General features: G+C 55.4%; 1 protein-coding gene across 3 annotated transcripts; it reads left to right on the top strand.

The window, feature by feature from the left end:
- The first annotated feature begins 2225 nt into the window (after positions 1-2225).
- POP4 (POP4 homolog, ribonuclease P/MRP subunit) lies at positions 2226-11013 on the top strand. Of its 3 annotated transcripts, none has more exons than XM_081118068.1 (7): positions 2226-2484; positions 4708-4760; positions 5727-5950; positions 7293-7370; positions 7502-7563; positions 9022-9123; positions 9880-11013. In XM_081118068.1, exons 1-7 carry the CDS (start codon positions 2478-2480, stop codon positions 10014-10016), a joined length of 663 nt encoding a protein of 220 aa, XP_080974194.1. In that variant the 5' UTR covers positions 2226-2477; the 3' UTR covers positions 10017-11013. The 3 variants fall into 3 exon arrangements, with proteins under 3 accessions (XP_080974194.1, XP_080974195.1, XP_080974193.1); XM_081118069.1 differs by having other exon boundaries at positions 2241-2484; positions 5349-5950; positions 9880-10369; XM_081118067.1 differs by having other exon boundaries at positions 2475-3034; positions 9880-10369.
- Positions 11014-11769: the final 756 nt, after the last annotated feature.

Genomic DNA, 11769 nt, shown 5'->3' on the forward strand with positions numbered 1-11769 from the left:
GGAGACACCTGCTCCATCCATGGCGCATGGCTCCCGGGGTCCCCACTGAGTCCAAGGACCTGAGACAAACAGAGGAGCTGCTCCAAGCTCACAGAGGGGGCTGCAGCCCACCCAGGCCATGACTGCTCTGCAGACCAGCACCGGAGAAACTGGGGCCAGTCCCGACGCCTCACTGATAGGCAGGGAGGAGCCTCACGAATGAGGACACATGCAGGCCCGGAGAAGATGGAAAATGATTCTGGAGCCAGCTTGGACATGGAGCCATTCTCCAGCTGGCAGCCTGCATGGCCCAGCTCTTCAACTGCCCAAGTCCCTCTGAGGGCTCCAGCCGCAGGAAGTGGCCCTCAGGACCCGACCACACAAAGCACCTTTCCCAGGACCTGACCCTTCCGGCACCAGGCAGTACAGGGGCTGTGGGGAAGCCAGAAGCATCCCCATGGCAGCCTCCTCTGGCTTCAAATATCTGCCCACTACCTCCAGCAGGGCTTTAGGAGTCCAACACCACAGAGAGGTCTCTTAGCTCCCAGCCCTGCCCCAGTGCCAAGTGCTGGGATGTACTATCAGCTCCTTTCTCCCTCCCCCTTTCCCATATTTGGGGCCAGAATGGACTCATACATATGCAAGCACGCAGCTCTTTCACTCAGAGCCAATGGCTGCTTCCCCAAAGTTGAGCACAGGTCAGAAGAAGCAAGGGTACGTGTGAGCATGCGGCCTGCAGTGACTTCCCTAAAAACCCTCCCAGGTCCTCGGGAACTACCCCAAACATCCAGGGAAGGAGATCTCTTAGGACCCCAAAAAGCCCCCTGTTCATTCAGACACTCTGTCATGAAACCAAAACCAAGCTTTCCTCATTGGGCTCAGTTCAGAGTAAAACCTCTTTGGGGAGCCAGAGGATTCTGTTGCAGTTGTGTTTCAGACACTTGGGATCAAGAAAGCCTCCCAGAGTGACTTGTGGAGGTTGAATGGCAGAGAAACCTGGATTCCAGAAACTGGTGTTTGGCCACGCACGCCAAGTGTGACAGCCCCTGCTGTCCGGAATTCCAAATGGCTGGTCTTGAACTAATCTAGAGCATGGAGCTGCCTCTTGAGCAGAAGGGTTGCCAGCCCGTCCTCCTGTAAGCATCAGTTCTTCAATCCTTGCGGCCTAAGCACCCAATTAACAAGCAGGAGAGCGTCTGCCCAGCAGGAATGCCCCACGTTAGCACTGGCCCCTTGCAGCCCAGTCTCTTCACTCTATCAGAATGGGCATTCTCCAGCCGCGTCACTGAGCCTGACAAATGCCTGCTGGGGCCACTGTGTCCACCCCCCACCCCAACAGCACCCCCCTGGCTCCCCTGTGAGGACACCAGCCTGGACCAGCACACAGAGCAAGGGCAAAGCAGGGCCAGGGAAGCCCATAATCTTGAGCCTGGGGGACTGTTTCAGCTTTGTGAGCGTGCAGACGATGGTACTCGGTGCCAGGCCTGTTTCGACGTGGGCACCAGCTCGCTGAGTGCTCCAAGCCCCAGGAAGCAGGCGCTGCTGGGGTCCCACAGCACCGGCCGGCCGCCCCGTCTGGAAAACAAGCCCAGGTCGCATCCTCCAAACACGCCGGCTTAGTCATTTAAAAGAAACAAAGGAAGAAAAAGTGCCCTACGGATACATACGGACCTACGTCTGACACAGGTGTGCATGTGCGCGTATGCGTGTGTGTACATGTACATGCATGCACACGCGAAACACACAAAATCCTACACCGGCTTTTTTTTAACTTGGAGGATTACAACTTTCACTAGAACGAAGCCCTCCAGGTCGTCGTTACGGGCTCGCAGGCACTTCCTCAGCCTGAAGGGAGGGGAGGGCGCAAGGGCGCTGGCTCCGGGCGCGGGCCCACGCGCGGGCTCGCTCCTGCGGTCTCAGGGCGGCGGCGGAGACCCGCGCCCCGCAAAGGCGCGGGGCCAGGGGCGCGGGCGCGCCCTGGGGACCCCCGTCCCGCTGGACGGCGGCGGCCGCAGAGCCCGGGGCGCCCGCGAGGCACCGCCCGCCCGCCGGAGCCCAGCGGATCCCTACGGGGAAGCGCCTGAGCCGGTCTGAAAGTTTCCCTTCGGAGCTGGTGAAAAAAAGGGAAAACTAAGCCTGCGCGGCCCCGCCGCGCCCGCGCCCGCCCGCGAAGCCCCGGGAGGAAGGGCCCACGCGGACCCACCGCCCACCGCCCGCCGCGCCAGGCGCATGCGCCACCCTCCGTCGGCGCGCTGGGTGACGTCACGGGCGGCGCCACCGCGAGCTGCGGGCGCCCGTGACCCGGGCTGCGGGCCGCAGCCTGTCTGTCTGCTGGCTCCGCGGGCGTGCCGCGCGAGCTCCGCCGCGGGGAACCTCGCCACCGCCGGCTCTGACGACAGGGGCCGCGGTGGCCGAGGGCGGCTGAAGAAGGTGGAGGAGGGACCGCGGGAGCGGCGCCTGCGGAGACGTCATCAGAGCGCGCCGGAAGCGGCCCCAGAATGAAGAGTGAGCGGGCCGGGGCCACGGGGTCGGGGGAGAGGGTTGGCCTGGGCGCTGGCGGGGGGGCGCTGTGGGTGCGAATGGAACTGCCGTGGACTTGCCCCAGCTCACGTCGGGGCACTGAGGTCCAGAGGCGCGGCTGCCCGGTCCCGCGTCTGAGGCGGGGCTGGTGTCAGCCGGAGGCCTCCTCTCGGGCTGGTCGGGGCGCGTGTGCTCCAGGCGGCCCCGCGCCTTCGCCCGGCCTGAGCGCTGCTCCCTGGGTGAGCCTGGTCGGCGCCTGCCCAGCCTGCTGCTCCGTTAAGTACCCTGGTCCGGCGAAGGCTCTGGGAGCTCGCTGGGCAGTGACCGGCCCACGCACGGCGCGGGCGCGGAGCGGAGAGCGGCGCGGGGAGGGGGCGGGGCGCAGCCCCCGCGGACGGCGGCTTCGCCTCGGGATTTGGGCTCCGCCTGCGAAGGCCCACCTGTGTGGTCAGGATAGGCATCTCAGCATGTCCGAGCTTCAGTCTTCTCATGCGCATAAGAGGAACAATAACCACGTTAAATGATTGTCCGGAAGGTATAATGAGAGAAAATACGTGTAGCTTTTAATGAGGTGCTTGGCAAGTAATGAGTGCTCAATAAACGCTAGATGTGTATTGTTACAGAAAAGACTTCTAAGTTAGGGGCCGGTGACAGGTGAAGCAGTCATTCCCGGGCCGAGCCTTGCAAATTGCTCTCTACAAACAGGTTATAATCTCCATCTTTCTTTTGAGGGAGAACTAGACTCCATATATAAACTTCTAACCACTTTGGTTTGTTTTATCAAATGTAAAAGGGATGCACAAGGGGATTGGGATGAAATTTATAAGAGTGTAGTGTGAACTGAGGTTTCTAATTTTTGGGTGCTTAAACCAGGCCTTTGTGTTGTCCTTGTTCTGTTCACACCCATACGCTGTCCCCAGGGCCACAGTTCTCTTCTTCAGACAAACTAAGTAAGAAACAGGAGTGTGGAAGTGTTGAGAGTTTCAAACCACATTGGTCAATATTTTGAGCTTGAAGAAAGACCTACTGTATTGTCAGTTTAGGACACCATCAATTGTATGATACATTCCAGTTTCATAGATATTAAACTGAAAAATATTTTTTAACAAAAGGTAATAGTCACAACCATCTGTATCACATGACTTTTAAATGAGTTACTTCTTTTTAAATTGAACAACTCCTCGGGCTTCTAACCTGTGGTATTGTCAACGTAAGAAACATTCAAGCCTGTAGAGAGAATTTCTGTGAGTTTATTTGAGCCACACTGATGATGACAATTGCTGGGAAGCAAAATCTCAACGGTTTGAGAAAATGCTCTTGAAAAATGGCAGTTTTGCACCCTATTTTATACATTACAATCAAGAGGAGATGTAAGTGGATTACGTGAAACCCACTGGTGAAAGATTAGGGAGATGGGAGAAAGCAAAGCGGGGAAACCTCTGGAATCGGATGAAAAGTAAAATGATAGACATATACTTCTTTTACATAGGTGAGCACAGGACAGTTAGTCAACAATTAGCACAATAACAGTAACAATGAGGGATTTTGTGGCCTCCACTCTGGTGCAGTACCTATACTTTGAGGGGCCTGGAAAAAGGAATTTACTTTGACATTCCAAAGGTATGTTATTGTAGATGTGAAAAAGACAATAGGCTCAATTAGGGTAAAGATTAACTTTTGTCAGGGGAGATTCCAGCCTAGGACATGATTACCCACCATAAACTGCTTTTAGTTAAAAAGTTTTAATTTCAGACCATCCTATGTGGTTACTTTAAGTCTCTGAGTTTGTAAGGCTACCACACAGGCCTCCCCTGAACTTGTCAGTTTTAGTATGTAGCCCCTTTTCATTCACAGTGTTTTAAACCAGTGCAACTCCCAATGTGGTCTGCTGACCTGCAGTTTTACCTGAGAACTTGCTAGAAGTGCAGGATATGAGAATGGGGCCCAAGAATTTACATTTTAATAATTCCCAGAGGTTCTTACACACACTGGTGTTTGAGAAGCACTATTTTGAAGCCCACCCTTGGGATTTCTATGATGGATGTGGCTGGAAGGTAGGATAAGAAGCTTCCAAGAAAGGTTTGAAACTCTGCTCTCTGTACCATTCAGTTTTCTCCTGTCTCTGAATAAGCATTGTTATTTTAACAGTTTAAAAAGACTTGGGTCTTATACTCAACAGGAATCTGTGTCTGTTTTTTTAACCCCCAGGTATAATCTATCACGCCCTCTCTCAGAAAGAGGCAGAAGAGCTTGATGTTCAGGTAGGTGCTTGGCAGGGAATGATGGAGGTGATGGCAGAGATGGCTTGGTGGCTTCAAAGCCTTTTGTGCTCCTTTCACCCGAGAATATTTTTTCCATTGATTTTTAGAGAGAGTGTAAGAGGGAGAGGGGGAGAGAGAGAGAAACATAGATGTGAGAGAGACACATTGGTTGTCTCCCTCACGTGCCCCAACTGAGGCCAGGGATTGAACCTGCAACCCAGGTATGTGCCCTTGACCAGAAATCGAACCTGCAACCCTCTAGTGCACAGGGCAACACTAACCACTGAGCAACACCAGCCAGGGCCCTTTCGTGCTGCTTTAGGTGTTCTTTCCCATGTCTCTCTCCTCATCTGCCCAGTACATGTGTTAGGCTCTGCCAAGGCCTATTGTTCTGATGGCCTGTTCCATATGCTTGTCCCCTTTCCCTTCATGCCAAAGTCAGGCTTGGTTACCTGGGACTTCCTGATTTGTGTCATCTCCCACTGTGTGGGGACACAATGAATAGGTGTCCACCAGGGCAGGTTTCAGGTGGACATAGCCTGGTGTCCCCTTCACCTCCAAAGAGGGCAAGCAAACCACATTTCGTAGGTGAGATTTGTGGATTATGTCTGGTGGCTGCCGCCATGAGTTGCCCATGTGGTGGAAGCTGTGCCGGCGACTCATGAGGAGGGAGACACCTTGGAATCAAGATCTTGAAAGACTGATATTCCAGAGGTTTGGTTTTTTATCATCAGAATAACCTCAGAGAAGCAAGAAGTCAGCCAGAATCTGGCCTGGCTGTCGTTTGACAGCCACAGACTGGCATTTGAATGTGACTTTTGCATCTGGACAGCCCTGGGTGGGGGACACCTGACACGTGAGAGGTTGTGGCAGCCTCTGTTGGCGGAGGCAGCCTGCCGGTGGGAGGGCATGGGGTCCTGGCTGTGCCTGGCAGAGCAGTGAACCCCCCCCCCCCGCCCCACACAGCGCCCAGGAGCCCCACGGGCCGAGGCCTTCGTGCAGGCCTTCCTGAAGCGCAGCACGCCCCACATGAGCCCCGAGGCCCGCAAGGACCAGCTGCAGCGCAAGGCCGTGGTGCTGGAGTACTTCCCTCGCCGGAAACAGAAGGAAAAGAAGAAGAAACCCAGGGGCCTCTCTGCCCGGCAGAGGAGGGAGCTGCGGCTCTTTGACATTAAGCCAGAGCAGCAGAGGTACCTGGCTTCCTGCTTCCTGCCACCTTCCCCAGGGGTCTGAGTGCCCAGTCTGGGTGTGAACTTGGGAAGCCTCTCCCACTTCTGCCACCAGGGGGCAGCCTGCCTTTACCAATGGGCCTGGGTTTGGATTTGGGTTTGGCTTTTAATAGTGAGGCTGGTGAGACTGGCTGGCTTCTATCCCAGCCCTAACTAATAAGACCGATGCCCATAGTGAGTCTGTTGCCTAGGGCAACAGGCCGTTTGTCTTTCAGCTTTTTTAGAAAAAGAGCAGCTGAGATTTCTTAACATATATCTCTTTATAGCCTTTAATAGCACTAGGCAGAATCACCCCCTGGGGTTTTATTGCCAAAGAGCTGCCATGTGTTTTGGAAGCCTCCAAGAGGGACACGGTGCTCTGTGGGAGGGCACGCTCCTTCCTCCTGCTGACACTACACCCTCCTTGGCCACAGCTCTGTGTGCGAGCCTTAGGACTGTTTGTAGACTTTCACTTCAAGATCTGTAGCCAGTAGCTTCCCACATTCGCTAGACAAAGTGTGACTGTCCATGGCCCCTCTTGAGAAATCAGCTGGGCTCTGGGTGCAGGAGAGGCTACTCCCTGCCCAGATGGACTTCGTGGTGTCCCCACCGCCAGAACCCACTTCAGGTCTGAGCCTAAGGTTCTCAGTTCTCTCACCCACAGTTCCATGTAAATGGATTCCCCACGAGGTGCCAGGACATGTGACAGTGGCCCCAGAGGAAAGCTGTTGAGGTCCTCTCATCTGCTCCCTCCCATCTGTCCCACCGCTCTCCCACTCCCCTTCCAGGCAGACCTGTCACCTTACCCGGGGTCCTGTATGATGACCAGCATCTCCTGTTTAATGCGGGCTCACCTAGTGCAGCTTCCTGAAATGCAGAGCCTCAGAGTAACAGGATTAAACAAGACTGAAGTTTGTTTCTCTCATGAAAAGAAGTTCAGATGAGCAATGTGCTGGGCTGGTGTGGCAGGTGGATCTGCAGCCCTCTGGGACCCATGCAGTGTGGCCCTCAGTGTGTCCTGGCTGCTCCAGCATCTCTAGATATTGCCTCGTGGTCTCAGATGGCTGCCTAAGCTCCAGCTGTCACAGCAGTGTCCAGCTGGCAGTGAGGATGAAGGGCAAAGGAAGGAGTACTTTCCTCCTCTCATGAGCAGAAACATAGCCTCTAGAGGGTTCTACCAGTGAGGAAACAGGTTTGAAAGGTGGAAGCACCTGAACTGAGACAGGTGACCCCAGGTTGTCCTTGGCATAAAGCCAAGCTCAGTACTTTTATAATCCCAAGTTCTTGATGCCTCACTTTTTACCCCTTTCTGACTTTGTCACAGATACAATCTCTTTCTCCCTCTGCATGAACTCTGGAAACAGTACATCCGGGACTTGTGCAACGGCCTCAAGCCAGACACGTGAGTTGCATTTCTGAAGCCTTGCCCTTTGGGAGAACATAGGCCTTAGGATTGATCACTATAGATGCGGCCTGGGGGCCGGCTTCAGAACTTTGTTGTGTAGACAGTAAGGGCTTTTGTTTGCTCTACAGGCAGCCCCAGACCATCCAGGCCAAGCTGTTAAAGGCAGATCTTCACGGCGCTATTGTTTCAGGTAACATGCCCGAGAGCACATGGCACCCGATGCCCGGTCGTCACTCTAGGGCAGCGTTGCATGGTCAGGATATTAGAATGTCCCTTCCATGTGGATGTGCCCAGATCAGCAGGGGGACAGAGATGGCTGTAGCTATCCTGGCCAACACTAGTTACCGAACACCCTGTAGACGGTCTTGGTACCCTCTCCACACGGGACCCGACTACTGTCCTGGAGGGCACAGAGGTTGCTGGCATTCACCCACCACTGGCATCCTGAACAGAAAGTCTCTCATCCAGTGCTGTGGTTTCAGATGTCAGCTTTGAGTTGACATCCCCAGGTTGTCAAATCGAGTGCCCACCTTTCCACAGAATGTGGCCTCCTGCATGTCCGAAAGGTCACACATCCAGACAGAGCCCGGGCCCCTCCTCGGGTCAGCACCCCCCCAGTTGTCCCCACCACCGCTCATAGTGCACTGTTCACCCTGGCTGTTCAGGCAAAAGCCTGGGAGGTGTCCACCTGTCTTCTTTCCTAACCCCCCCTCCCCCAGTCCTCCAGCATGTGCTAGCACCTGAATCTGAGCCACCACCATCCCCTGGACCACGCAGAAGCTGCCGACCCCCTTCCTGCTGACACACTGTTCCCCCGACTGCTCTGAGGGCTCCTCAGAGGCCCTTGGGCCCCAGGTCTGGCCACACTGGCCTGCGCTCTGCCTCTCACACAAGCAGGCTCAGGGCTGCACGGGGGCCTTTCCCTCTGCTCCTCCCCTCTGCCCGGCGACTTCTGTGTTCATGGAGTGACTCCTCATTCAGGTCCCTTTCAGATGTCACTTCCCCAAGGTCTGCCATCACCACAGGTGCCCCCATTACCCTGACCTTACTTTCTCCATCCACTGTCATGACCAGAAAACAGCTATCTTGTGTGGTGGACCTTCCCCGCCCTCCTCCTCCCCCCGATTAGGACATCAGCTCTGTGAGAGCAGCAGCCAGGACTGTCCTGTTCACTGCCGTGCCCAGCACCTGCGTAGGGCACACAGCAGGTGCTCAGTGAATGTCTGTTGCTATGCTGGGGTGGGGTCAAATGAGGAGCCTGCTGCTGGTAGTGACGCTCATGTCACTCATGGCCAGGCAGCCTGTAGCAGGATCCCATTCTAGCCAGAGCTGGGCAGTCATGGGAAGACATGAGGGATGGTGTTCATTCAGATCCTAGATGTGGCACGGCCCTGTCCAAACCTGACTGTCGGCCTTGGTGCAGGACACACGTGTGACCTCTTGCCTCCCAAATCCTGCCTAAACCCCCGGCCTGTGGGTCCCCAGAGGACATGCTGTTGGGCTGTGCAAAGGCACCGGTGTGGGCTGGGTGCGGAGTCCTCGTGCTGCTGGTGGCTGCCCTCGTGATCCTTCCTCCGTGGCTCAGCCGGGCTGGCTGCAGCCCCAGCACCGTGGAGGCCTGAGCTGGAACTGCCTTCTTCCTTTGCAGTTACAAAATCTAAATGCCCCTCCTACGTGGGTGTCACAGGGATCCTTCTACAGGAAACCAAGCACGTTTTCAAAATCATCACCAAAGAAGACCGCCTGAAAGGTTCGTGACTATCTCTAAGGGTGCTGTGGGGTGTGGCCTTCCCCGGCCCTGTCACCAGCCTTCCCTCGTGTGTCTAAGGGCCTTGAGCAGCACAGGTTCCAGGGACCAGTAGAGACCAGAGCTGCCCTGTGGCTCAGCCAGCGCCTCCCGGAGGAATGCAGCTGAACACATAACAGGCAGGAAGCCGAGGCAGCACCTGCCTCTGGCCGAGGAACTGCACCCTTGGCCTTGAGCCTCTCACTTCCCAGAGGCCTGTGAGCTCCCCGCCCACCTGCTGGGGCTCCTGCTCAGCGGATGGATGGGCGGGCGGGCGTGAGCAGCTCATGGACTCGGGAAGTTCAAAACCACGCCTGGAGGCCTGGTTCCTCTCAGTTCTGAGCTGCTCTGGCTGCTGCTGCCCGTCTCCTTGCAGATTCTTTCGCTCTGGTTTTAACCTCAGAGCGTGGTCACAGGTTTCCCACTGAGCGCGAGCCGGGAGCCCCTCTGGGCTGTGTAGGAAGACCTGGCTCTGCATTTTCCCGGGAGTTCCCAGTTCTGAGAGGTTGGCTCTTAGCCTTTAGCCCTGAAAGTCAGGTGCTGAGTTATATTTAGGATGTGACTAACTGGCCTGCGGCAGAGTGACCCCTGCAAGCCCTGCTGGTGCCCGCGGGCCCTATTTTCCTGTGAGTTTATTTCTACTGGCACCATGGGAACGACACTTTGTGGAGTGAGCCTGCCAGGATTTTTCCTCTCCCTGTCCCTCCTGCTTGCTTTCAGTGATCCCCAAGCTGAACTGCGTGTTCTCCATGGAAACCGATGGCTTCATTTCCTACATTTACGGGAGCAAATTCCAGCTTCGGTCAAGTGAGCGGTCTGCAAAGAAGTTCAAAGCGAAAGGAACCATTGACCTGTGAGCGTTTGCTGCCCAAGGCAGCACCGATGAAGCGGAAACACAGGCCCCTGACACCCAGCTCGTGGAGAGAGGGGCAGGCAGTTCTGTACACACCACCCCAGCCAGGGAGCCAGGGTGGGAACAGTTCATCGCTTGGGAAGAGGCACCTGGCTGAGCGGAGTCCGGGGGGTAGGGCATAGTTCTGGGGGGCGAGTGCTCATCACTCCCAGGGGGAGAAGGGATGGGCAGGAAACACCAGAGCAGCGCTGGTCGAATGGTGGGTGCTGGGTCTTCACTTCTCTTCCTGTGTCTGCATGTTCTGTGAATACTCGGCTGTTTATCTGATAATAAAACCACGTGGAACTTGGGCTCCAGACTGGAGGTGGTTCCTGCAGTGCAGCCAGGTGGGAGGGACAGGCTGTGCTGAGTCAGGCTGTGCTGGGTCAGTGGTGCAGAGTGTCTGTGATACATTCCTTTAAATCATATGCTGCCCAGCTCTGACCTTCCGGCCTCAGAGCCAGAGAAGAGTTAATGGGGATATGGCTGCAGGAGTTAGAATTCAGAGGGGCCACAGGGGAGGGCGCAGGTCTAGCTCTGCTTAGTGAGGTTCAAGAACAGGGAGCCTAAACCAGCAGCATTCTCACTCCCAAGTCTGTTTGCTCCAGAGGAAGGCAGGCCACACAGAATGTAGGTCAGGGTTTCTGGAGAGGGGCCTGGGTTCCCACACTGGAACCAACATGGGGCACATGACCACAGCCAGGTCCTGGACTGCAGGTGGACCCTGGGGCTGGGTCCCAGAGAGCTTCATGGTCCTCCGAGACCCCAGCTGGTCCTCTAATCACTGGTGTTTGGGGACCATGGACTCCAGATGGTGTCTACCCTCCTCTAGCTCTGGCATCTGGACTGTGGTCTAAGACTGTGGCCTCTTGGGATGCGCTTTCTGGAAGCCAGGAAAGATTGTCAGATGGCTCGTCTCTCAGGTTCTGAAGAATAAACATGAAGATCCCTGCAAATGCCATAAATTGATGGTAAAAAGCTCTCTTTCTGGACAGCGGCTTTAGTTCTAATTTAGTTTGCATTTCTTAGCTCTAATGCCTAATTAAGACATCTGTTAAATGTCTATAATATTAATTTAATCAAGGGGTTCTAATAGAACTGTATTGGAATTGTCCATTTAATTAACCTCACGGGCCTTTAATGGATGTCTTAAATAGACGTCATTAACAAGAGTGGTAGACAAATTAAAATTAGAGTCAATAACATTCTTGGTAATTTTTCCTGAGCTGTGAAGGGCGAGCATTGCTAAGTAAGCAGATGCAGAGATGGGCTGGAGTGTCAGAGCTGGTGTCCCCAGCGGGCTCAGCCCTGCTGTGTCCTGGTCACTTTACACATAGACAGTGCTGCTCCAGCCAGGAGTGCAGACCTGCCCCTCCATGCCTCCCAGGGAAAGTTTGCCGGCCTGCCCCCTGGACTAAGCTCTGGATGAGGTAAGGAGGCAGTGAGAGGAAGATGGAGGAGACAGCTCCTCACGCAGAGGTGCTCACTACTTACCAGCAGATGTGCGGGGTCCTGGGTTCACAGCCCCACCCGATCTTCCACTGAGTCCTGGTGGTTCCCCTCTACCCTTCTCGTCTCCCTGGCTCCAGTTCTCGTCCGCCCACCCCATCTCCTCGGCCGCAGCCCCTCACCTGCCTCCTGCCCCACTCATGGCACAGCCCGGCCAAGGCCGCCTTGGAGACCCGTAACTCAGGCTGTGCCACGCGCTCTTTTGCCCA

This window comes from Miniopterus schreibersii, assembly GCF_964146895.1.
Source record: "Miniopterus schreibersii genome assembly, chromosome: 18".
NCBI classification, from domain to species: domain Eukaryota; kingdom Metazoa; phylum Chordata; class Mammalia; order Chiroptera; family Miniopteridae; genus Miniopterus; species Miniopterus schreibersii.